This window comes from Microplitis demolitor, chromosome 10 (genome assembly GCF_026212275.2).
Source record: "Microplitis demolitor isolate Queensland-Clemson2020A chromosome 10, iyMicDemo2.1a, whole genome shotgun sequence".
NCBI classification, from domain to species: domain Eukaryota; kingdom Metazoa; phylum Arthropoda; class Insecta; order Hymenoptera; family Braconidae; genus Microplitis; species Microplitis demolitor.
In genome coordinates, this window is record NC_068554.1 from 2,860,074 (window position 1) to 2,887,841 (window position 27,768).

At 27.7% G+C, this 27,768-nt stretch overlaps 1 protein-coding gene across 2 annotated transcripts; it reads left to right on the forward strand.

Moving 5' to 3' along the window:
- The first annotated feature begins 604 nt into the window (after positions 1-604).
- Positions 605-27,722, forward strand: LOC103569982 (fibroblast growth factor receptor homolog 1). 2 transcript variants are annotated; one of them, XM_008547562.2, is made up of 10 exons: positions 605-970; positions 14,525-14,672; positions 21,399-21,752; positions 21,831-22,208; positions 22,549-22,730; positions 24,196-24,328; positions 25,102-26,107; positions 26,402-26,542; positions 26,620-26,725; positions 26,823-27,722. In XM_008547562.2, exons 2-10 carry the CDS (start codon positions 14,585-14,587, stop codon positions 26,925-26,927), a joined length of 2,493 nt encoding a protein of 830 aa, XP_008545784.1. In that variant the 5' UTR covers positions 605-970; positions 14,525-14,584; the 3' UTR covers positions 26,928-27,722. The 2 variants fall into 2 exon arrangements, with proteins under 2 accessions (XP_008545784.1, XP_008545783.1); XM_008547561.2 differs by lacking the exon at positions 22,549-22,730 and adding an exon at positions 23,766-23,953.
- The last annotated feature ends 46 nt before the right edge of the window (positions 27,723-27,768 follow it).

Genomic DNA, 27,768 nt, shown 5'->3' on the forward strand with positions numbered 1-27,768 from the left:
CAATTTATAAAATACAATTATAAAAAATATTTTTTCATATTATCATTAATTATTAATAAAAATTTTCAATATTAATATCTATCATGTTTTGAAGCGAAACATTTAGATAAAAATCATATTGATGGGAAGTCATAAGAAGATGAATTGAAGGCGGGAAGCACTAAAGTATCATGTGTAGAATACATGTATATATATAGTAATAGTTGATATCTAAGATGATGCGCGCATAAGATCTAGACGAACGAAAGCACGGAGCATCACATCCGCGATGCGACTAGTGTACTGTAGCGTAGAGTGTCTACTCTAACATTATGCGCCGATACGATACGAGCTCTTACTATACGCACGTGTGCGTACGACAAAACGCCGACTTGACACACGGCGTCACTGGTAGAGAGGGTGGGTGTCGATGGGGGTGCTGGTGGGGAGAGAACTTTTTTAAGTTAGCGTCTAAGTATTCAGCTTCTCTACTCATGTATATATATATTTATATATATATAGCTACTGATGTAAGTAGTGGGGAACGTGGAACGAGGGTTGGCGGAGAGAGATGTGGGCGAGAGCGGTTTATTTCAAGCATCGCTCTGGCACTTCGCCCCGAGCTTCCTGAGAGCATCCTTGGATAAACGTCGGTCAGTGTCGCTCCTTGAATCACCTCAGAAGCTCTATCACATTAACTACTCATCAATCTTAATTAACATCATCATTAACACAATTAACTTTTAAAATCACCTAAATTAATAATTATTTAAAGCAAAAAAAAAAAAAAAATTTGTGATGTGTGCCGTAATTTTGGGATTAATGTGACTGGCAGTGAATTATTTGTGTTAGTGATAAAAAAAATAAATAAGACTTCCGGTAGGGATTTTAATAATTTATAATTTTATAAACTGTGAGATTGATTAAAGAAGATTTTAAATTGAACAAGACATAAATTTTATTTAACGTGATTTTATCAATTAAGTTTGTGGTAAGTCTTCTATATATATTTTTTTTTTATGATCTTGAGCAATAAAAAAATTCAAATGTCTGATTAATAAATAAAAACAAGGCGGGAATTGACTAAAAAAAAATTAAAATAAAAATAGTTTAAATAGTAAGTACATACGTTATAATTATAAATGATATATGTTGTTAGTAAGTCTTTACACAGAGTATATTTATCGTCGATAGAATTCACTTAAGAGATAAATAAATTGTACAATAGCAGTTCGTTAGTCCGCTAATTGATCTTACGGTACAGTATTAGCTATTACGATTCCATCGATACTACGCGATTAATCCCAAGAAAGTTTACTATCATGATGCTAAAGATTGCCGTCACCATAAACGATTAAATTTATTATTATTAAAAAATAAATCACGTATTAATTAAAACAACGAATTAAAAACATTAACGACAAATCTAATGAGTACCTTCGATGGCAATTGGATTTAATTTTACAGCCATCTCTTTAAAAGTAAAAACATTTATTATCTACGTCAATTCAATTAGTACTGCATTTATTTTGTCTATATATACTTATATATAACAAACGAGTTTTTTTAAAAAATTTATTCTGTTAATTATTTAAATAGATAAATTACGAAATGAAAGAATTTTTTTTTTTTTTAATAATTTATGATTAAAATCTTTAAATAATTGATTGACGTATTAGATATTAAAAAATAAATATTTAAAAAATATATAATAATAAACATTGATCCAGTTTTGCGTGTAACTGCTGTCGTAAATTCAATCACGTTATATCCCAGCGGGCTGAGTCACAGTTCAATTGAACTGTAAACTGTAAATTCATTTATAATCTTATATATTACACACCACTGACCTTATGAATTTTTAAATATTTAAAAATAAATAATTAATATTTAAATAACCGCGGGGTTTTTTGTTTTTAAAACCACAAATTTAAATTAAAAAGACATCGGTAAGATTAAATTGACAGTTGACCTGTAATAAGATTACAACTTAGATACAAACAAGCTTCCGGTTAATAAATTTAATAGCCAAGTAGTCTTGTCTTTAAATATATATGAGGGTACAAGGTAAATTTAAATGTAAACAGACCTTGAGTATAATTTTATTGCACCAAAAAAATACTGAAAATTATGAATTAATTTTCAAAAAAAAAAAAAAAAAATTCAAGTAATGATAAAATAAAAATGAATTTATATTTAAACTCCGAAACAGTTTTACAGTTGTTCCACTGTCTTCTACTTTTCTAATCTCTTTGTTAGCCCAGGATTATATTAATGAATCAACTACTCTATAAATATATATAAGTATCAGATATATATAAGCATAATATCTTACTCCCTTTAGTACCCTCATGATACTGACATATTATATATGTAATGTAAGAGTAAGAAAGTACTACAGAGTCTGACAACAGAGTGTACAAGAAGAAGTCTGCGATTTATTTGACAGATCACACTACAGCCCGAACCACAAAACCGATCCCAACAACTCTCATTCATATGAATACAAAACACAACACAGAGCTCTGATTTGGATTTAATATTATATACTACACTGGAGTGGTTTATTTAATATATATACATATACATATACATACCACATATATAAGACGATAATACAAGTGATTGTCGGTTAAACTTCTGTGAGAATATAATAATAGTTGTAAGTACTCTCAGTACCACCCAACCCTATTAAATATTTTTTTTTTTTTTATGGCCATTAATAAAAAACCAATAAATAAAAATATAATTAATTATTAATATCAAATGTATTAACGTCATTGACCTCTGTAAGTAATAATTGTCAGTAGAATGGATCGTTAGTTATTGCACAAAACGTACCGCGAGTTATGATACGCTTTATTATGATCAAGACTATATCGAGAAGAAAAAAAAAATAATTAAAAATATGATGAAGAAGATTAATTATTATAAAAGTGCGTCAACATTTTCACTCTTAGTTTAATTTATTTAATTTCTTTTTTTTTTTTTTTTTTTTTTTTTATTACTACTGACTACTACAACCGATCGCAGACGTGTAATTACTGTCGATACTGGTACTGAGGATTTTAAACGGCAAAGATTCAATTTTCTCGGGAATTAATTTACGTTTATAAATCATAATTTTATGTCTATTGAGATGATATATAAATTTTCAAACTCACACTTGCACATATAAATTAATGATTATTAATTTATAAATAAAAAAAAAAAATTTATATTTAATTTTTATATATTTTTTGTTGAGGTATTTAGATATTTTTAAGCGACGTTTAAAATAAATTTCGGCTTTTAAAATAACTTGTAAAAAAAAAAATAAAATTTTTTAGAGAAGAGTGGGAGATGTGAGTAAAATAATAAAAATAAAATTACATAAAAAAATGTATTTTCGAGAAACTAAATAGATTTAGTAAGCGGTTAGTAATTCAGTAATTCAGTGTAAGATTAGTCTATTATATTATACAGCGGTCTGGAGTTTAACGATGAACTTAACGACCTGACGGTCAAGATTTAGTCGGTCGCCGAGCGAAAATAAATTAGCCATAGTCCTGTGACATGTTTAAATATATACACATACACAACATGAGACGTTTGTATTAAGATGAATAATATACATTAAGATTTATATATGTTTGCTGGATGTGAGGTAAAATGGGCCAGACATAACAAGGCGGTAAAATTTTTATACTTAATTTTTTATAAGAATATTTATAAATTTTGAGTATTTTTATAATTTTTTCACATACGCGACTTGGCTGCAGTTCAAAATATTTCTCGATAATAAAATCATGTAAATAATTTTATTTTAATTATAAATGACCCATTTAGATGAATCCATAATTTATGTAAATGTAAATTTAATGAAAAAAAATATTTAAAAAATATAATATATAATCCGCGGGTAATATTTTTTGGACAATTGTCGTTGATTGCGCAATTAGTTGGTTGATGACAGAAGAATAAGGCGAGTAAGAATGCGGAGTAAAATAAAAAAGCTCCCAATAAAAGTAAAATAAAAATAAAAATAAGTAACTGGGTGTAAATCAAGCGTAGCCGCTTCACGGAATCCAAGTCATCTGTCTATATCTTTAACACACATACCAGCTTAAATGAGTCCCAACATACCCTCTCAGACATCAGCAACTAATGCCGTCATATACACACTCATCAGTTGAATAATTCGCGATACTCTACACTAGTTACACATTTTCATCTATCTAGGATAATCGCCATGTCTTAAATGTCAACGATCTACATTGAAACATGTATAACCACAAGACCACATGCTTCGATGCTTACAATAAAACTAAAATTAATAATGAAAATAAATAAAAACGATAATAATGAAAAACATACGCGCACGAGCCCAACTAATTCGTTCTGATGCATCTTACACACACACACATATATATATATATATATATATATATATATATATATATATATATATATATATATATATATATATATATATATATATATATATATATATATATATATATATATATATATATATATATATATTACCGTCCCGTCTTTCACGCTAATTACTCTTGCTCGTTGTCCGTAATAACACTGAAAGCTTTCTCAACCGTAAAAGTTCAAGTTCTTCATGCGAGTCATCACTTAAAAAAAAAAATTACCAAGAGAACAAAAATTCTCAATAAAAAAAATAATTAGATTAGAAATAGAATAAAATGAAAAATAATTTTTTTTTGTCTTGGTTTTTATACATATGTGAGATTATTGGTATGAGGGATTAGAAGTAAAAAGATAAAAAATGTAAAAAATAGTTAACGAGACAGATGGAGAAGACAAGACAAGAAAAAGTAAAGCAAAAGTTGTGGTAACAGGTTATTTGCTTAAGCTTTTTTTATTTATATATGTGGATATATGAGTAAATATATTATTGTATATCGGTGGTGTAGCAAGCAAAACCTGAATACTTTTCGTGACCAGGTGGGTCCTGTCAGGCGTCCGTATTTCACGCTTCATACTTAACTCGCGGACGTGTATGATACAGATCCATACGTATATTTATAAATATAAATATACATAAAGGATTGATGGGTATATAGATGGGTTTCGGAGATCATTATCCAACCGCAGAAGCAACCACTGGTCTTATTTCCCATTTAAATCGGAATCTTAACACCGATTGACCAATAAAAATACCCATAAAATCAATCTTCTTTTTATCGTGTCTATTTAAATATAAATAACAGCTAAACTATAAAAGAAACTGTAAAAAGTCATATAGACACTTTTGTTCGCAATGAAATTTTCTAAAAAAAACCTCCTGAGACTAATGTCGCTAAAATTAATAGTTCGAGCATGAGAAGCAATTGAATGAAATAGATTTTTTTTTTACTTTAACAAAAAGTTATACAGTAGTCATTTTTATTTTTTATATAGATATATATAATATGTAATTCCAGACATAATTAAAAGCCACTGGGCATTTGAAAAAAAGAACCACTCAGCGTTCCAGATAGACTTCAAGGTTCTCAAGTAACTTTTTTTTTGTAAATATAAATCTTAAAAGTAACTTCTTTAACTGTTCCTGATTCACATGCTCGAGAAGACGGAATCCCAGGCACGCTTTCATTCCCGTGGGATCGTGTCACATACACTTAAGCTCAAACCTAACTTTACTATTTTTTTTTTATATATATACAAACATTTTTTTTTTTGTTTATAATTATTATTTTTTATCCTCATTCATGTCCTCCCAATCGGCCACCCTCGACTCTCCCTCGTACAGATATACGCGAGCACATGAACAACATATTAAATTATATATACATGAGTTGCCGTGTGGATTTAAAGCATATTCATACATATATATATGTATATATATGTTATTCGATGCCAATCGAGATTAAACAGACTCAACTCGCTGGTTAAAACTCTCTACTCTCTCTCAATGTTCTTATTATTCACGTGTTAGCGACAACCACTTGAAAGCCCTACAAGGTCTGGGATTTATATTGCAGACAGTAGATTAATATAAATAAATTGGTACTCAAGACACGGTTATTAATATTATAATTATAATTATTATTCAAATTAAATTTCTATTGTTATAAATAAGAAGATACTGGAAGAGTATGAACCGAAAATAAATAAATAATATCTCACGGTACTCGATTTATTCCCAGAAATCTTATTAAATTTAGTCTTAATCAGTATGAGACCGCGTACAGCAATAACCAACCACGATATGTTATGCTCACGATGAGTTTAATTGGCGGAACTAGCGCAACGAGGTCGAGTGATTGGCGAGTTGGTTTTTTTTTCATGCTAAAGAATCAATAAGGATTATAAGATAAGATGATGACAAACACGCAAACTGTTGCTATGGATTATAACGAAATTTATTCTGTTTAATTAAAATTTTTTTAATGAAGTTTTGTAAAAGAGAACCTGGGGAAAAATGGATCAACATTTTCTGCGTAAAACTTTTTTTTTGTGGTTAAAAATTCTTAATTATGGTTTTTAAAAAATTGAGGGGCAAGTTGGTTTGCCCGAACAGTTGGGTCAGTTAAAATTTTTCTCTGAAAAGTGGCCCATTTTACCTCAAAGTCAGTTTTTTCGAATTTTCATTAGAATAATTCAGAAAACACTTGAAAAAAATTTTTCTTTTTTTTTAATAAAATTTTTGAATTTGGCGCGTTGTCTAGGCTGGCCAATTTGTCTTCATTAATTTAAAAAAAAAATTATGGATTATAAAGAAATTTATTTTATTTAATTGAAAATTTTTTTTAACCGACATTTTGTAAAAGAGAACCTGGGGCAAAATGGAACACCATTTTGTCCGTAAAAATTTATTTTTTTGTGGTTACAAATTTTTAGTTATGGTTTTTAAAAAATTGAGGGGCAAGTTGGTTAGCCTGAACAGTTGGGTCAGTTAAAATTTTTTTCTGAAGTGGCTCATTTTACCTCAAAGTCAGTTTTTTTCCAATTTTGACTAAAATAATTCAGAAAACCCCAAAAAAAAAAAATCTTTTTTTCATTAAAAGTTTGAAATTTGGCGGGTTGTCTAGGCTGGTCAGCTTGCCCTCAGTAATTCAAAAAAAAAAAAAAAAAAAAATTAAATTTTCTAATTTAACCCAAAATTCCCTTAAATTAAAAATGACTGATAATTTATAATCAGAGCCTCAGTAATAAAAATAAAAATATAAAAATTGATTTATAAAATTAAACAATATACTTTTATTATACAATTGAATGCTCCAATTCACATGCGCAATTTAAAGTTATATTATTGAATTACATTTGTCATTTAAATTATTCACTTACTCTATTCCAGGGTCGAGTGATTAGAGATGCATCTCGTATATATTTTATATCATACAACTATACATTCGCATGTAATAAAATATATAAAGCAAATATTTCGTTAAGCATTTGATTTCTTAGGTATGTCCTATGCTACGTAATGTTTAATGTAATTCAATTGATTATCGATTTATATTCATATTTTTATTCTTATCACTATGCTGTAATTATTATTATACTTTGTTATTAATATATATTCATTAATATCTATTTCTTATTGGAGATATTAATAGTATAATTTCTTGTTGGCGTTTTATCGGTAATCTCGGGTCTTAAGTATACACGTGGTTGAGAAAGATGACTTAAAGATGATTGCTCATCGATCAAATCATCTATATATATCTATGCAATATATATATATATATATATATATATATGTATGTATGCGGATATAAATCTGTAGGCGTGTGGATATCATTTTAAAGAGTCGCGTGTCGTGGACACTTAACAACAGTGAAATGAATGCAGGTGGATTTTACAAGACCGCCTATAGGGATCGCGAATTTTAAAAAATTTTATATTAATGATGTCATGAAACTGCATAAATTTAATGATACAACATTTTTTATTTTACTTTTTTTTATGATAAAAAAATAATTAACCAAAAGTACGGTCTCACTATTTTTGGCGGTAAAAATTCAAAAGTAGAATTTTTAAAAATTTTTTATTTATTCTGGAAAATAAAAAATATAACTGGTTGCTTGTATCAGCTTATAGATTTTGATAATAATTTTTTGATTTTGAAAAATTATCAGAGAAAAATTTTTTTTACAAAAATGGAGAAAATTTAAAAAAAAAGTTTTGAGATATGACTAATTGAGTATTGAAAATTTAATTAAGGTTAAAAATTAGTGATGTACTTTTGGATAATTGTAAAATTTTCAAAAATTTGTTTATTTGAAAAAAAAAAAAAAAAAAAAAATTTAATATAAAATTCTCACGTATTTTTTGAACAATTCCCCGATTAGCTATTGTCAAAAATAGTGTATAATCCGCCTCAGAATATATATGTAGACATAAAAGATTATTGTTAAGCGAGAGTCAGTAGTGAGTAGTCGTTAAAAGTACGAATCATGTGGGTTCATTCTTACTAATAAAACTTGTTTGTCTGCACGCGTATTTTATGGTGTATAGTTTGTAGAATAAGAAGCAATTGGTGTTTAAATTTCGTTGGCAGTCAAAGCGACCAGGAAAACTAATTCTTTGTTTGCCACTCTGTATTCATAAAAATTTTTTTTTCTACTTTCATAAATTCAAATTCGACCCCATATTAAAATCCAATTCTCGGCTTTTTTTTTAAATAAATAAATAAATAAATAAAATTGAAACTTTTGGAAGTGAGTCACGATGGTAACGTCCTCCAAATACTAAATTTTCATTCTCTTCACATATTTTTTTCTTTACATTTATTTTTCTTTTCTTTACTTTTCTTTATTACTATAAATCGTTTGCATAAACACCCACGAATGTTTTTTTTAAATTTTTTTTCAACCGGATCTTCAAGTATTTGTTAGTTTTTTACCGTAAATTATAATAATACTTTACAAAAGTGCTTGTAAAAAAAAAAATAAATAAATAAATCCATAATTTTTAAAAATAAGCTGCAGTGTTATTAATTCGATAAGGTCAAAGTTCAAAATGTCACGTGTCTTTGTCACTTCCGGTGCCCAAAATAATAATAAAAACCACAATACAATTTCCTGTTTCATGTATTGATTATAAATTAATGTTTAACTCTTAATTAACCACCAAAAAAAAATTTGATTTTCATATTTATCGTATCATAAAGCTTTAGAAAAATATGCTTTAGTTTTAAACCGTAAAATTATTCTTAGAATTAAAATTAGTCTCAGGAAAAGCGTCCTGCCAATGCTAACGTTGTTGCTCGTTAAGAAGGAAGCTCTCTAATGAACCAGACCTTTAATGCACTGCAGATGCGCTTGTACTTGAGAAAAAAAATATTCATTTAAATAAAAATAAAAATTTTTTTTTTTTTAGATTTAAAAATAATGAGATAAATAAAAAAAATTAAATTAATGATGCAGATTAGAATTTTTTAAATTAAACTGGCTTAAGTGGATACTAATTATCTGCATTATTATTGTAATTCAAATAAAATGATGCTGAAGTTAGTCGATATCTACTAATTTTTGAGTTTAAAAAAAAATGGTAAATTATAAAAAAAAAAAAATATTTAAACAAAATGCACCTGTAGTTTTTTCAATTTTCTACATGCGCATTTTTTTAATTTTTTTTTTTTTTTTGAAATTGATTTTTTGCAAAAATTTTTAATTGTCTGCTTACTTCAGGATCATAAAATAAATATGAATTTTTTTTTGTTATTTAATATGTACTCTACTGATAAAAAAATAAAGATTCCAGATCATTAGTTGGGTATGTAATGTCTGAGATGTCCCTCGGGTCAAGCAAACTCTTCATGAACACATAATGCACTCACTGCGTGTAATATAATATAAGGGACTAGTGGATTATTACGAGTACTATACTACATTATAACATTCTCTCCAATATATATGATAGCGAATAATTTATCCATGTATATGTTCATGTATATGTATATATATTTTTACATATGAGTAAGTAACAAGCAGGCAAAGTAAAAGAGTCTGGTATCGAGTAGTCTCGAGACTATATCTACTCTTGAGAGTAAAAAGCAAGAGAGTGACCACTACCGTCTGCGGCTGTTCTATTCAGGAAACGGTCCATTACGATGATCAGACGATGTACGCGTGCGGAGGAGCGTGGCCCACTCGTTTCACTATCGGTGGGGGCAAAGGCTCGGATTTTTACGAGCTAACGTGTTACATTAAGTCTTCACTTCCCATCTTGTTTCCTCATCTTAAATTTTTTAAATTTCCATTTTAAAATAATAAAATTCAATCTTTCTACACTTTACTATCATACACGATCACACATTTTTTTTTTTTTTTTTTTTTTTTTTTTTTTTTTTTTTTATTTATGAGAGATAAAAGAAGAGATAGTACGTCACAATCAAGTTCAATGCTGAGTTACCTGAATTGATAAGGTATCAATGGACGTGTAAACAAGCGATTATAAACACAATAATTATTTAGATTTATTTTTTAATAGATTTTTGACCCTAGTAAACGTACCATGACTGTCGGGATGTTTTTCCGGAGTTAAAAAAAATTTACTGGACCCAGCAGATGTTTGAAGTTACATAGGAAGTGGGGAGATGTTATTTCTTGGAAACGGAAACTGTGGCGCCGGCGATTAGTTGCTTTGCAATTTTTTCTTTTTTTTAATTATAAATATTTTTTATAAAAAATTAAAAAAAACCACGAAACATAAGGTTTCAATTAAATCCTGATCTATGTAAATTTTTTTCGCACAGAAATCAGTTGATTTAAATTTGAAGACCGCGGAAAAATATTTAAAATTTTAATTATACGTAAACTAAACGAGATACGATAAAAATGTATATGAACAATTTTGTAGAGAATTAAATTTACTTTAAAAAAGCTCCTGAGGATAATTGTGATAAAATCAATAGTTTAATCACGAGATGCCGTAAAAATTTTATCTTAACTAAAATCCGTGAGTAAACGTATGTTTCTTAAAACTTTAACCCTAAGACAAAATTATCACTGCACAAATATATATATATATATATATATATATATATATATATATATATATATATATATATATATATATATATATACATATACATATTGATATATATAACGTACCTTAGTCTTATTTACCTGCGATAGCGTGCAGATAAAAAAGTTACAAGGCAACACGAGGGTAAATTTGAAAAAAAAAAAAAAAAAAAAAAAAAAAAAAAAAAAAAAATTCAAATGAGCATTCTCTGACTGCACCGATGATAAATATATATTCTAATAGCGTAACCAGCCAATAGTGATTGTTATGTACGTGTGGTGTGAAACGGCAACGCACGTACATTTATATATACATATATATTTATTATTATATATAAAATCGTTTCTTTATGCTCGTCACGGGTATTATCTATGGTCGGTAAAGCGTAGGCGAGGTCCCAACGTCCCAAGCCAGACCCAAGTCAAGACCCAAGATGGTTTGTTGAATGTTTTAACTCATGATTTAGTACGCATTAGACAACGAAAATGGATTGAGAATGCACACTACCATTACATACTTCCATTATATGTGTGAATTATTTGTAATCCGTTAGACAATGCAATCTAACGCCTACTTTAGCTAACAAAAGACCGTGAGCGTTTCTTTTTTAACCGCCCAACTATCAGTGCGTTCGTACCTATGCATTTAGCGCTTGCATTTCCGTACCTCCGTATATTATAAACTTAAAACACAAGTTTATGTTTGGAATTTATTTTCACATTTTTATGCATGCGTGTGCATACAGATGCATGTGCGCATAAGTTTGTGTAATATTTTTAAAAAAACGGCATGTGGTTTGGCGCGAGCTGAAGAACAATCTCGAGGATTCAAACGCATACACGTGCGCAAGTATAATTAAATAATTTTTTGAAAATTATACTTTTTTTAAATTCTTTTTCAAGTAACGAACTGCGGGCTTAAAAAAAAATGTTTTTTATTTGAATTTAAATAAATAAAAATTTTATGGTTTTTTTGGCGGTAAAATTTAAATAAAAAAAATAAAATATTTAAATACTAAGACCACCCTAGTGTTAATGAAAAGTATAATCTAATCCTAATTCGTGTTGTGAGTCAGTAAAAATAATAAACATGTATATGTATGAGAAAGAAAGAAATAAAGAGAAAAAGACCTTCGATTCAACTATAATTCGAGGTCTATCTCCATAAGTCTAGACTCTAGACAAAAATAAAAAAAAATTAATCCTATTATTATATATAATTTCGAAAATTGTTTTGAGTTTATTTGATAGACAATTTCCTTTATTCAACTCTGCATTAGCGTTTATAAATTAACTCACTGATTACTTATGAATCTACACTACTTTTGTTATTAAATCACTATTACTATTAATTATAAAAATAAAAAAATTTTTTCTATTTAATTACAAAGCACTTATAGAGTAACTAAAGATTTATAATGCATTATGCAATTTTAAAACGGACGTGCGTACGCGGAAGAATAAATTTATTTCCGGTTCAATAAACGCAATTACACATTTTTATTGTACGTGAAAATAATTTATTTGATTGGAATATTATTAAGTTTCTATTAATATGATGAAATTGATTTTGTAATAAGAGACAATTTAAAAAAAAAATACTGAAGTCGTATTTTTTATAGTTAAATTAAATAAACGTGTTAATTTTATCATAAACGTTTTATTTTTATTTATACGGTTAGAATATTTTTTTTTTATTTACGTGGGATTTTTTTTTACGGTATAAATCTCAGTTAAACCTATTTTAATATTCTGATATTTATCTTAGGTTATTATTATGAGATTTTCATTTGATGGAATTAAAAACGATTTTGAATAATAAAAAAGAGAAAGCCCTTAATCCTTTTGAAGGCATTGACTCTTTAAGATTATCATTATTACCATTAAAAAAAAAAAAAAGTTTTTTTTAAGTCAAACTAAAGTTTAAGTCAAAATAACTTATGAATTATTGAGTCTACAGAAAAAATTAAAGAATTATTTTTTTTAGTAAATTTAATTCTCTATAAATTTGTACTCATATATTTTTGTCGTATCTTCAATAGAAAACTTGTAATTTAAATTTTAAGTATGGAGTTTAAAAATTTTAATTTAAAAATCTGACACAATAAATGATGTTTGGTCTTTAAATTGAAATTATGACTAAACCATCAAAAATATGACAAAAATGTATGAATACAATTTTGTAGGAAATTAAATTCTCTATAAAAAAGCTCCTTATGACTTTTTCTGTAAGACCAATAGTTTTGGCGCAATATAAATTTAAAGAGTAAAAAATTAGTTTTTGTTTGATTTTCAAAAAAAAAAATTTATTTTACAGATAAATTTCTATTATATTTTGATTTTTGACCCCAGAAATTTTATAGAAAACCTAACCCATAACAAATTATGACAAACGGCATCGATAATTTAGTATAAAATGAATTTGTAACGCATTAACAACTTTTCAAACGTCGGTATTTTTATTTATATTCAAATATTTTTCGCCCGAGTAAATGTAAATATTTAAATAAAAATCCTAAAAGTATTTATAATAATATCTATTACATGCTAGATTAGATACGTTTATTTTCGAAAAAAATAACAAAAATATCTTTAAATATTTGAATGAATATTTTTAGAGAAAATATGTATTTAAAATAACATGAAAGGGTAAAAAAAACAGATTTTTCTAAAGTTAAAAAAAAGTGACAAGTGCACAATAAGATTTTCAAAATAATTTGTTTTAAAAGCCGAGGATTTTTTTGGGCTTTGCAAAATGCATTAAAAAATAAATATTAATGTGTATATATTATAAAGTTGATGACGTATACTAAGCTTTTAAGCTTGATATATATGTAATATATTTTGTCGGAAAGATAAAATGACAATTAGTGTAAATTTAAAAAATATTATTCAAATTTATAAATAAATTGGCGGGAATTATTTTTAAGTGACAACTTATTTATTTTATTTTAACTCGCGATCAAGGGGATTGCGGATGAATTATCATTTGTTCTTAATCTTAATAATGATAATAATAAAAAAAAAAGACAAAAAATAATGGAATGCACTTTCTCCCTCGCAAAATTTAATAATAAAATGCCTCTTTTATACGACTATTTTAGTTTATGGTTGTAAACACTCGCGAGTGTCTCATCTTGGTCTTTGAATTTCGGGTGCTTTAGTTCTCATCTTATTCGAGTGTTGTATGCGGCTTTAAACGCACGTGTTACTCTACACAATATCTCATAAGAATAAGGTATATTGGGTAGAATGAGAAAGAGATAAATAAGTGTGAGATGAAAAGAGAAAGCCAAGTGTAAGAATGAGATGAGAATAATGTAGACGGGGTTTTATGAGTGCATTTTCACTTTTGGATGCTAGCCAAAAATTTTCTGGTCTGGAAAATATTATATGGGGTATCTATTCCCCAGAATTGGATCGAGTAGTTGAGGTGCCGAGAAGAAAAATATATATTTAATTATATAGTATGTCTTTAAATAGAAGGTTGCGCCCACGATTTATAATTTAATGTTGTTGTAAATATTAACTTTGGGTTTTTCATTTTTTTTTTGCAGACTACAAGGCTCATGTTGCAGCTTAGTTGAATTTTTCGAGTGTATGTGCATCCAGACAGGATGGCGGTTCAAAATTACAGATTTTACATCACCCTTCTGTTATTATTACTTGGGATTTATTCTGTCAATACACGAATTATTCGTCTAGGTGAGTTCATTATTTAACTATAAAAATATATCAAGATGTGACTTTAATAAAAATTCATCTGTTGATACTTTTCATGAAAAAGAATTATTTTTAAATTTTCAATGAAAATTAAACGTTAAAAAAAAATTTACGTTACTTATAAGTAGGGCCAGGATTTTTGCGTTAATTTAAAAATAATAATTAATAATTGATGATGAGAGTTTTTTATATTACGGTGAAAATATTGGTTTTATTAAAAAAGTTTTGAAACAAAAGTTGTAGGAAATTCAATTTTTCAAAAAAAATGTCTCTTATGATTTTTGTATACGACCAATATTTTCACCGTAATTTAAAAATTAAAATTCATAATGAATGATTCAAATTTTTGTTAATTATGAATATCTTAATTTTGAAATTACGGCTTTCCTATCAGTTCTAAGAGAAAGTTATAAGAGACACTTTTTTTAGAAAATTAAATTTGCTACAACTTTTGTTTAAAAACTTTTTTAATAAGATCAATATTTCCGCCGTAATTATAAAATTAAGATTCAGAATGAACGATTCAAATTCTTGTTAATTATGAAAATCTTAATTTTAAAATTACGGCTTTCTTATTAGTCTTAAAAAAAAATTATAAAAGACATTTTTTTTAGAAAATTAAATTTTGAACAACTTTTATTTGAAAACTTTTTTAATAAGACCAATATTTTCGCCGTAATATCAAAAACTTGACACCATTAATTTCAAAAATCTTGTCCTTACTTATAATTAATTCAAAAAATTTCTGAACCAATAATATGTTTGCAAATTAAATTCTGACAGAATTTATATCTAGTAATTTTTTAAAATTTATGTATAATAATTAAAAAATTTTTAATTTAAAAAAGTAAAATTTAAAAGGACATAAATAAATTTTATTTAAAAACCCATTAACACTTTTTTTTCTTCATAAATATGAGATGGTAATAATTTTAATAAAAAATAAATTACGTGTTTTCATCGAGTCTACAGAGGCAAGAACATCAGAAAATTCCCACCCAGAAATCATGAATTATTTCACTTCTTTCGTTATAATACCTCCCATACGATATCTCTACACTACACTAGTCATATATTTATATATATAAATACATATATAACATATAGTGGTGTAGCTAAATCTCATAAAGCGATCAAATTTCCTCCAGCACTTGATACAGCCTCCAAGAAGATCTTCAGTAGCGATTTTATAACCAGCAGCAACATTAGGATGATGAATCTTGCCCGCAGGGCGCAAAAAATTTTTTTATTCAAAAAACAAAAAGAATAAAAATAAAATTCTTGATCTTGTCTATGAGATAAATCACATTCACAGCACCAAGAATTATAAAATACATTTAACATATAACATATGTATAAATGTTAACGTATGGGTGCAACTACACTGATGATGATATAAATAAACGCCACAAATTATTATGGAGATTAATTGAAGATCTATTGAATAGAGCATAAATTGCAGTCCATGGCCAATCATTAGAATTTATGCAGCTAATAAATCCGACAGTCTCTTTCTTCGTCTTTATTGTTATTATTATTGTTAATTTTTTTTTTCTTCGCTATCTCTTTTCCATTCTCTCTTGAGCTGTGTTGTATACCCCAGTGTCTTATAAATTAACCAACATTCTTAAACGTATAGATGCGCAAAAGCTTCTGAGAATTATTTGTCCCAAGCAACGGTAATCCGAACACTGTTATAAATAAATTTATATATATTATATACGCGAACGTGAGTCGCGTTTGTTTATGAAAAAAAAATTTCCAATGCAGATTTATATTAAAAATAGTTTTCATCGGTTATTTTATTATAATAAATTTAATGTCGATAAGTGATTCAAATCGGTCCTTGTTAAGCAGATTCATTTAAAAAAAAAATTTACCGGCGTCTTTTTTATAAATTATTAAAATTAATATTTAATTTGCTGAATAAATTTATTCCACTAAAATTATGATAATCAAGAGCAAAAGAAAAATAAAATTATCCTACCTCATCTTGAATTTTAAACTAATACTACTTATTAAATTTTTATTTTATTTAAAAATTTTAAAATATTTTATTGTCCAAAGACCCTGACATTTAGGACGGTTAGAAAGCTCCTCAAGACATCTGGTCCACAGATCCACCCACGATCGACTTGTCATCCCAGTTCAGTAACCATAGTCACCCATAAACACAATATATATACATAAATATACATATACATATGAGAAAAATTCGTCGAAGACAAACTAAACTAAAAGTTAAACCTGTGCCTGCGACTCACATGTGTCTATTTCTTCACCCTAATATATATCACTACAACAAACCTTTTCCATACCGCCAACAAAATAACCGTCAAATTCTATTCATTATTTATTTCATTGCAATAATAAATAATAAAACTAAAAAAAAACTATTTAATATAATTATATACCAGCGATCTACAGTCACTACGTGACTGCTCGAGTATTGCTACCAAATTTATAAAATATAATTTCAATCTAATTTTTTATTAAAATTTCTCCTCTAAAATTAACTTAATTTTTTTTTCATTTTTATTATCATAGAAGACATGGTATAAATTTTTTTTTCTTTTAATTATACATATATACATATAATAGTTATATATATTCCTCATATTCAGTTACAAAATAATTAAAATATTAATTTATTTAAAGAAAACAAATATGGCCGTCTTTTTTTCCCGCGTAATTTGAATTTGATTCGAATGATAGATTAATTTGTCTCGATACTTGGCAACAAAAAATTTAAACCATGAAAAGGCACAAATTCAAATCAACCTTCTCTTCAATTCTATCACACATATGGCTGGAACAAATTTTTCTTATTCTCTTAATAATATAGATTACACACAATAAATATTTTATTATGATTACACGCAATTGTTCAATTGTACGGTCATTGAATGTCTTCTTTTTGCCATAAAAATATCTTTCTACTCTACTGTATTTCATTTATACAAATTTGAATATTTATTTTTACTCTTAATACTGAAATTTTTTTTTAATCTTTATAATTATGTTTAAATTTTTATTTTTTTTTTTATAAACTAAGAAAAAAAAATGAAATATGGATGAGAAGCACTGCTACAATCCTTTGTCTATTAAATGTATTCAATGGCGTAATGGTGGTTAATGTTGTCAATTGTACAATGAAAGAAATGGCGGGACGCGATTTGACGAGCTTGAGATATATATGTATATGTATATATGTATAAATAATGATGTGAGACAAGAGGAGAATCTTTTAAGCAAGACATCTGCTACTTTACCCTTCTTTAATTCGTTAATCTCAGTGAAAAAAAAATATATATTTATATATATAATTTATTTTATTATTCTATTGTTTTAAATTGTTTTAATGCCTCCATTTTATATTTAATAAAAGTATATTAGCATCCATATGATGTTTAAATTTTTTTTTTTAAAGTTAAGGTCAAAATCCCATGATCCGGAAGAAAGTAGATAATTAGTAATTTTCGGATTTTTTTTTCAACAAAGCAATTGCAAATAAAAAAAAAATAAAAAATATGCACATGTAGAAAATTAAAAAAACTACAGGTGTAATTTTTTCAAATATTTTTTTTTTTATAATTTACTGTTTTTAAAAAAATCTAAATTATTATTATTACTTTTTTTTTTTTTTTTGTGGCTAGACAATAACTTGAGTTACGTGAAGTCGCGTAAAATTGACACCGCAGGATTTCTCTTTTGCAATTTAAAAAAATTAAAAAGAGGTAAACAAATAAAATAAAAAAAAAAAAAAAAAAAAATAGCAAAGAAGTAAAACTAAAGACAAGTCAAATTTATTTACGGCCGGCACGTGCCTTCAGAGAGTTATAAAGCTTTAGTTTTAAATTTAGAACTTGCGCGATACGAGAGTGAATATAAGAACGTCTACCTCAATTCTATGTATGGATAGTCTCTCGATACAATACTTATTTTTGTTATTATTAATATAGACTGTAATTACAATTATAATTATAATAAATTTAGTGAGTAAGATTTTTAGTTGGATTTTAATCTTGTTGGTTATAAAATTTGTTACTTTGTAAGTTAAATTGAATTTAAAATAACCGGATGTTTTATTATTTTTTACTGTTCGGTTTAAAGAAAAGATGATGCATAAACATTAATTTAGAATCAGCTGTCGAGGCACGTTGTGTCGTTGTGACTCGTATGTAATGATAGCAACGAATATTTTGTCGCGATTGGGCTGCTTTCGTAGAACGACTAAAATTTAACCTGGAAATAGTGACAGGAATGGAAGATGATGATGATGACGATGATCGAGTCTGACTTGAAAAAACAAACGCGCTTTCATTAATACATTATCATCGCAACCCTAAATGTCGCTTAATACTGACAGTTTTTTTTTTTTTTTTTTTTTTTTATAATCTTTGATATTTTAGTTTCCATACCTAAACATGAGACCAAGTATTTCACACAGTATTTTAAATTATAAATGATTACACAGCATAAAAAAAATTATACCGGGCATTAAATTAAAATTTTTTTACTTCTATGCGACATAACTTTTAAACTATTAATTTTACGGTACTTTAGGTCATAAACAAATTTTTAGAAAATTTAATTCTCTAAAAAATTTATTCTATGTAAATTTTTCATATCTTTATTACTTTACAAGATATTTTTATTTTAAGTAAGAGAAATTTTAAAAAGTCATGTTAAAAATTTATGTAAATAAATTTACCAGACATTTAAAAGTTTTGAATTTTTTTAAATAAAAAAATAAATATTTTAAAAAATTGCACGTATAGTTTATGAAATTTTCGACATGTGCATTTTTTTAGAAATATTTTTTTTTCATTATTTATCTGCTAAAGTTTTTTTAAGTAATAAAATTTTAATGAGAAAAATTTATTAATATTTTTTTTTTGTCTATCTTAAAAATATATAAAATCTATTCTGGCGTCTACAGATGCTTCATGACATCATTATCTAAATAAGCAAAAAAAAAAAACAGTGCTCTAATGATGACAAAAAAATGTTCAAAAATTACCCATAGCAAAACAAAAAATAATAAAATGAAGGAATAAAATAAAATAAAAAATCCGACATTAAAATATGTAAAAAAAAAAAAATTGTGTACTCAAGTACTCACGAAACGACTAAGTGATTTATATTACAGTGGTTTAAAAAAAATAAAAATTACGTAAAGAAAAAAAAAGTAGAGTAAATTCAAAATCACGTGTGATCCAGACGTTGAGTTAAACAGCAGTAGTATATACCAGCAAATAAACTCAATCGATTTGAGAAACTCGAGGGTCTTTTTTAACAACGAAACTCACTGTTTAGCATCTGAAGCACAGGATGTTTGTAAAGTTTCGTAACAAAGTCAGAGAATGGAGTTTAATAATAAATAGACGTGTCACAATGTAAGAGGATTAAAGTAAATTAAAAAAACGAAACAAAAGTTTGAATTTAAAAAAAGAAAATACAGAATGGCGCGAAGTGTTAAGAATTTGAAAGAATAAAAACAATAGTAATTGAGCAAGGCGTTTCGAATCGAAAGAGAAAATCATTGATGATGTAAAACCGAGAATGTGAATAAGATTGACGACGAGCTGAGGTGAGACACGCGATTATAGTTTACACAAGAAGGCAGTAACAGCAGGCCTAGGTTTATAATTAGTCGTACATTTCAGCGCCGAGTTAAATAAAAAAACATTTAAGAGAGTTGATAAATAAAATAAAAAAATAATAATACGAATAAGCAAAGACAAGATGGCGAGAGGGATGAAGAGTGACAAGGGAGGAATGGAGACAGACGTCCAAAGGGACATTGGAGTGTCGCGATTTAACGGTCTGGCTGTATTCCAAACATCACATATATATACATATATAAAATATATAATCCTCAGCTCTGGATGCTCATGAATGAGACTTTAAAGCAAAACTTATATATTCATTTAGTTAGATTCATTCTATTATACTACTTTTATTATTTATTACTGTCTACAATTGTTCAAGTACGGAAAATGCTCGACGACTTCCTCAATGATTTATATCATAATAAATATAGAGATATAAATATGTGAAGAGTCGGTGGGTATATTGAAGAGAGATTGCGACAGTATATCGGTCAAGTGAATTAAGCTTACAGGCAAGCTGAGACTCAATGGGATTAGAAAATTGTCATGCTGATTATCATCAGTGAGATATATGTTTATGATGTGTCATGTGACACCTTCACTATCCAGCCATTAATCATTCCGGCATTTTGCAACAGTCCTAACTTAAATGATTTATTTAAATTTAAATAAATTTAAAAAAATTTACTGTTTTCACTAATTAAAATAAATGTTTTTTTTTAAATAAAAATATTCGGGATAATTTATCAATTTTAATTAGGCAAAAATATAAATATATATACTTTGGTTTATATTTTTGTCATATAGTAAAATCATTTAAAATTAACATTGATTTTTATTATAATTGTGTAGGCGTTTAAATTTCATAGACTTAAATTATTTCAAAATTCTGTACTCTGGCGCCAATACTAAAAACAGTTATGTATAAATTTTTCGTAGAATATCTTTATACCATTTATTTTACTGGCTTATATAAACAATAATAATAGTATTATAAACTGAGAAATCGAAATTACGCAACAGATGAATATATTTTTATAAATAACATAAAATATATATGTATTAATTTTTCTTGATAATTTTATTTTTTTAGAAACAACTAATGCTGATGTTATTGTGCCTGAAGGAGAAAAATTGATATTACGCTGCCCAACAGATTACGAATCAGATATAAATTGGTACAAAGACGCAACTGAATTGCGCGGTAGTTCACCGCGTATTCGTATGCTGAAGCAAGCGATTAAATTTAAGTATGTCGAGATAGAAGACAGTGGAAATTATGGATGTCGTTTAGAAAATTCATCAACACTGCAGTGGCGCAATGTAACGATTCAAGTTGAACAGCCGCAAAACGATGGGTTTCCAAATGAGAGCAGCGAATTGGGAAGTGTTTTAGGTGCTCTGAGACCTGAAGACGAGACTAATGAACTGGAACTTCGTTCAAGAAGTAATTTTTATCATACTATATAATAACTGTTAAGTAATTTTCCTTGGTAGTTCGATTAACAAAATAAATAAATTATAGACCTTCCGGAAACACGTTCACTGCATTTGGACACCGACTTAGACAACGATAAATCTGAGAACGGAAATGCCGGCGATCATAATCATACTGCGCCAGCAAGTCCTCCGATGTTTAACAAGACTGATGAGATGCATAATTCAATTGTTAAACCAGCGGGAAATATGCTACGACTTAGATGCCCAAGTGTTGGTAATCCCCGACCCAACATTACGTGGCTTAAAAATAATGAGGAACCTAAACGTGCCGTTGGACCGGTTATTATGTCCAAATGGACATTGAGGGTTGAAGATCTTGTGGTCACGGACGGTGGGAATTACACATGTATTGTTTGTAACATTCTTGGGTGCATCAATCATACCTTCAAAGTTGACGTTATCGGTAAGCTTTATTACTTTTTTTTTATAGACAATTCATTTTGCTGTACGATAGTAAAGAAAAATATTTTAAATACATTGTAAAAAATTTTTGGAAAATGGTCCTCCAGGACTTTACGCAATTCAGTGTGAAATTTTTTCAGTCTAGGTAAGATATAAATATACATCATATATCATAATATCTGTAGTTAAAAATTACCGGATAATTATTTTTATTATTACGATGTGATCGTTATAATTTACACGGCCAAAAATTTGACTCCTCAGTGCGGACTAAAAATTTTTTACAATGTATAAGAATCTAATCATAAGTACCCATAAAAAAATAAATAAAATGGGTTCAGAACGTTTCCCGCACAAACCCTACATCAATGAAGGCTTTCCGAAAAATGCAACTGTTGCAATAAACGGTACAATCAGCTTCCGATGTCCAATAGTATCAGACTTGGAGCCTTATATTCAGTGGCTAAAGGTTGCCGAGTATCCAGATGATCATGAAAAAACACCAAAAGGAAAATTATTACAGGTACTGCCGCAATAAAGACCCACGCGGTGGAGGTACCTCACGAAATTCATCTCATAACACAATAAATCTTTGCGCAAAAAAATTTTCTATCGCTTGGTGGATGGTCATCGTTTAATATATATGTAGATATACATCGCATAAGACAGTTTCAAAGCATATTTTTAAATGAAAATCTATTATAGCTATTTTTAAAAAATTACTATTATAAATTTTTAAATTTCTATCTTTAGTTAGTGAGATTGATTTCTTGATTAACCAATCTGGAAACTATCCAAATCACTTAAATATATACGCGCTTATACTTTTGAAACTGTCCTAATTTAAAGTATATATACATATGTATTATGTTTTAAAAAGAAGCCAAAAAAAATAATTCTTCTTTCAGCTATAAAATACTTTGTGTCTAAAAAAACAAATTACACGGAGAGAAAATTAATGGAACAGTTCCAATAAATTATGGGAATATTTCCCACGATTATGGTAAATTCCATCTGTCTATAGGAACCATTTCCTATAATTTTCTCTGTGTACACAAGGGTGATTAAAAAAAAATTGGGTATTTTTACCATGATCCTGAAGCTAGCAGACAATTAGTAACTTTCTGATTTTTTTTAAGCAAATCAATTACAAAAAAAAACAAAAACTAAAAATATGCACCTGTAGAAAATTTAATAAACTACAAATGCAATTTTTTCAAATATTTTTTTTTTATATTTTATTGCTTAAAAAAAAATCAAAAAATTTATTAGACTATCAGATTATTAAAAAATGATTTCTTGTTTCTTTTTTTTTGTAATCACTCTGGTGTACATCTTAATATGTGTTTACTGTGTACAGTATAAATTAAAATATATGTTTTCCTTTTGTACTTGTGTCTGGTGAACGGAATTATTATTATCTAAACGGGTTATTTTATATTACTCCTATGTGTTTTATTAATTATATGTTTATTCCTATCATAATTTATCTATGTATTTATCATCTTTGTAAATTATATCGTAATATCGGTGGTTGGGTTTATCTTTCATGATATAGAGAGTGTCCAGCATCGTCCGATACTGACCCAAGCACCAGTAAATACAACAGCCCTGATTGGCACCAATGCAAGTTTTATCTGCGAAGTCCTGTCTGACGCACATCGTCACCTCGAGTGGTACCACGGCCGTCACAAATCCTTTGAAACTGTCAACGTAACAAATTCGAGCTTACGGGTCGAGGTTAAGGTGGGCCATGGAGCATTTTATAAAAAAAACCTCCAAATAATTGCATGACTGCTAATTTTTTCTATTAATGTACACGCACTGGGTTCATTGCAATCTTAACTCGTTGCAAGCAATAATTAGGAATATATTACTTGTGGATAACAGCATGCTCTTGTACGTAGTCTATTAGAAAGTTATTACTTTACTGTTTTTGTTGTGTGGATTTTTTTTTTCTAGTAATTAATTTATAAATTTATTCATAGGCTGGAGGAGTTGATAATCCAGAAGTTTTGACACTCGTCAATGTTACGGAAAAAGATGAAGGATGGTACACATGTATTGCTCAAAATACATTAGGAGAAACATTTAGTAGCGCTTATCTGTCTGTTGTTGAAAGTAAGTTTTTATTTACAATTTTAATTATTTTTCAGACTACGCTGTAAAAAATTGGAAGTGAATTCTGTACCTGAAGATCGGAACGTTTGTCGAGCAACGAAAATAAAAAAATTAATGTTAATTAATTAATGAGGGCAACTTAGGGGGTTCTGGAAGTTGGGAGTGGTCTAAGATTTTTGGCTAACATACCAGCATCTATAAGCAAAAAATTTCAGAAATTTAGTCATCCAGTAGATTTTTCACTTGCAAATTTTTTTTTCTGTTGCGCGAAAATCGTTCTGATTTTCAGGAACATAATTCGGAGTGATTACGAATTTTAATTCACTCTGTCACTCGGAGTTCAGGAGCTTAAAAACAAAATCACTCCGCATACGGAGTAAATAGAGAGTTTTTTTCAGCTGAGTAATCTGAATTTTATTTAAATTCGTATTCACTGCGATTCGGAATTCAAATATTAAAATTAACTATTTTTAGGAGTGAATTTTACTCCTAGGGAATTAAAAAAATAAATAAATTGTCTTTCACTCCGGTTTCACGCTGCTAATTTTTTACAGTGTAGTCTATTAGTGTACAGAAAAAAAATAAAAAAAAAAATTCGATTTTTAGATATTTGAGATTTAAAAAATTTCTAACGACCTCATGAAAATTTAATAGAAAAAAAGAAATAACAGAAATAATTTCTACAGCGTAATAATTTTATTCTGTGCAAGCATGTGGGAATTATTTTTGTACCTATAAAATGATTATTAAACATTAATTTGGTTTATTAATAGGTATCGAGCCACCACGTGTACCAATAACAGCACGGCCCCAACTATTACTTCTGAATATACTAGCAGCCGTTTTATTTGTATTTTTTGCCGTGGGAGTTGTTGTGGTAATTTACATATTCCAACGTTTAAAGCGTGAAAAAATGAAGAAATTATTGGCAATTGAAACAGCTCGGGCTGCAGTAGTAACTCAATGGACAAAAAAAGTTATTGTTGAGAAACAAAATTTGGTTAATGACCAAAATGTTCAAGAGACATTGCTGTTGCCGGTTGTTAAAATAGAAAAACAAAAATCAACAGTTACTTCTGATGACAGTAACGGTGGAAGTATTTCAGAATATGAATTGCCACTAGACAGTGCTTGGGAATTGTCACGGGAGCATTTGGCACTGGGTAATACTCTGGGTGAAGGTGCATTTGGTAAAGTAGTACGTGCGCAAACAAATACTGGAAAGCCTGGAATCCCTAGTGTGGTTGCCGTTAAAATGTTGAAAGAAGGACACACTGACGCTGAGATGATGGATTTAGTGTCGGAAATGGAAATGATGAAAATGATTGGCAAACATGTTAATATTATAAATTTACTCGGTGCTTGCACACAGGGTGGTCCACTTTATGTTGTTGTCGAGTTTGCACCGCACGGTAATTTACGTGATTTTTTGCGCGACCATCGGCCTTCATCCGGTGGTTATGAGCCGGCAATTGGTACTAATGGAATAAATGATGCCAAAGAAAAAAAAACATTAACGCAAAAAGATCTTGTGTCATTCGCTTATCAAGTTGCACGTGGTATGGAGTACCTCGCGAGCAGACGTTGTATACACAGAGATTTAGCTGCGAGAAATGTACTTGTTAGCGATGAATATGTACTCAAGATCGCAGACTTTGGTCTTGCTAGAGACATACACTGTCATGATTATTACAGAAAAACTACAGATGGTAGACTACCCGTTAAATGGATGGCACCTGAAGCTCTTTTCCATCGTCTTTACACCACTCAGTCCGACGTGTAAGTTTTTGTTAAAAAATAATTTCATAGCTGAATTGAGGATGAAATTACGCGTCAAATGAGTACCAACAACCATGTATTCAAAAAAGTTGCTAATTTATGAAAATATCAATTATTTATATTAATAGTTTTGGTAATTTATTTTTGTTTTTCAAATATATTGATGTGGGTACTCAAATGAGAGAGAATTTCATCGGGAATTCATTTGTAAAAAAATTAATTTTTTTTCTTCACATATCAAACTAATATTATAATTATTTATCAATTAATAATTTAAAAAATGTATTTATATAGATGGTCGTACGGTATTCTGTTGTGGGAAATAATGACATTAGGTGGTACACCATACCCATCAGTACCTTCAGTAGAAAAATTATTCCAGTTGCTGAGAACCGGACACAGGATGGAAAAACCACCCTGCTGCTCAATTGAAATGTAAATATCACAATACTAATTAACTATCTAATCATTAAACAAATAAATATTAAATTTATAAATATTTATTTATTTAGATATATGCTTATGCGAGATTGCTGGAGTTATCAGCCTAACGAACGACCGATGTTTGGAGAACTTGTCGAGGATTTAGATAGGATACTAACGATAACTGCGAACGAAGTATGTTGATCCCATAAAGATCCATTATATCAACTCATAAATATTTATTCGTTAAAGAAAAAAAAAATTAACCCGTTATATATTTTTTTTAATTTAGGAATACTTAGATCTCGGTCTACCACAACTAGATACGCCACCATCGAGTCAAGAATCCAGTGATGCTGACGATGATGATGAGGAAAAATTTCCGTACCTGCTCTAATGACTACCAACTAATTAATTGATCAATCAATTAAATATATATATGTAATTTAAATATGACAAAATAATTATTTACTGCGTGTTTTTATCAGTAGACAGATAATATCATTAATTTTTAATTAATTAATTAATTAATAATTAATGATAAAATACACGGCAAATATTATAAAATCAGTATTGACTGTATATTTGAGTAGACTATTAAGATTATTATGGTAAATAGTAATTTAGGGATGTTTTTAATTTAACGATAGATTTTTCTACAATATTTATTCTTTTTTTTTTAACTAATTAATTAATTAATTAAATAAATAAAAGTGCCATTAAAAGTGCCTTTAAATAAAATTCTAAAATATTTAAACCAGCGAAGCTTTTTAAATTTTAAAATTAAATGATATTTTTTCTATACTTTTTAAAAATATGTCTATTGATTATTAATAGATGATATATATTTTTAAAACACGGGCATAACGTTGTGTTTATAACTAGTCAATTTATAAAATAATTATTTTTTTTTAATCAAACATTTGTAAGATAAATTTAATATGTTAATTAACTATTGTTAGTTAACACATTTATTTTAAATATATATTTATCGCGGTGGTCTTAAGATTGAATTTATAAATAATTTTATTAATTAGTAATAAGTAATCAGTAATTATAAATAAAAAATTTTAAATTTATTGTTAATTAGAATAAATTATTTAATGTGAATAATTTACTTTAAAGATAATTATTAAAAATATTAATTATGATTATTGAACTCAGATATTTAAATATGGAAATTACTTTTTGTAAAAAGTGTAGGGATGTAGAATTTTTTTTGTATTTAATTTAGTAGA

Excerpts from the sequence above, each read along its gene's own strand:
- LOC103569982 (XM_008547561.2), top strand. The coding sequence starts at position 14,585 with ATGGCGGTTCAAAATTACAGATTTTACATCACCCTTCTGTTATTATTA. Across the intron at positions 22,209-23,765 it reads CTTCAAAGTTGACGTTATCG|AGAGTGTCCAGCATCGTCCG; the intron begins GTAAGCTTTATT and ends TTCATGATATAG. Across the intron at positions 24,329-25,101 it reads TTATCTGTCTGTTGTTGAAA|GTATCGAGCCACCACGTGTA; the intron begins GTAAGTTTTTAT and ends GTTTATTAATAG.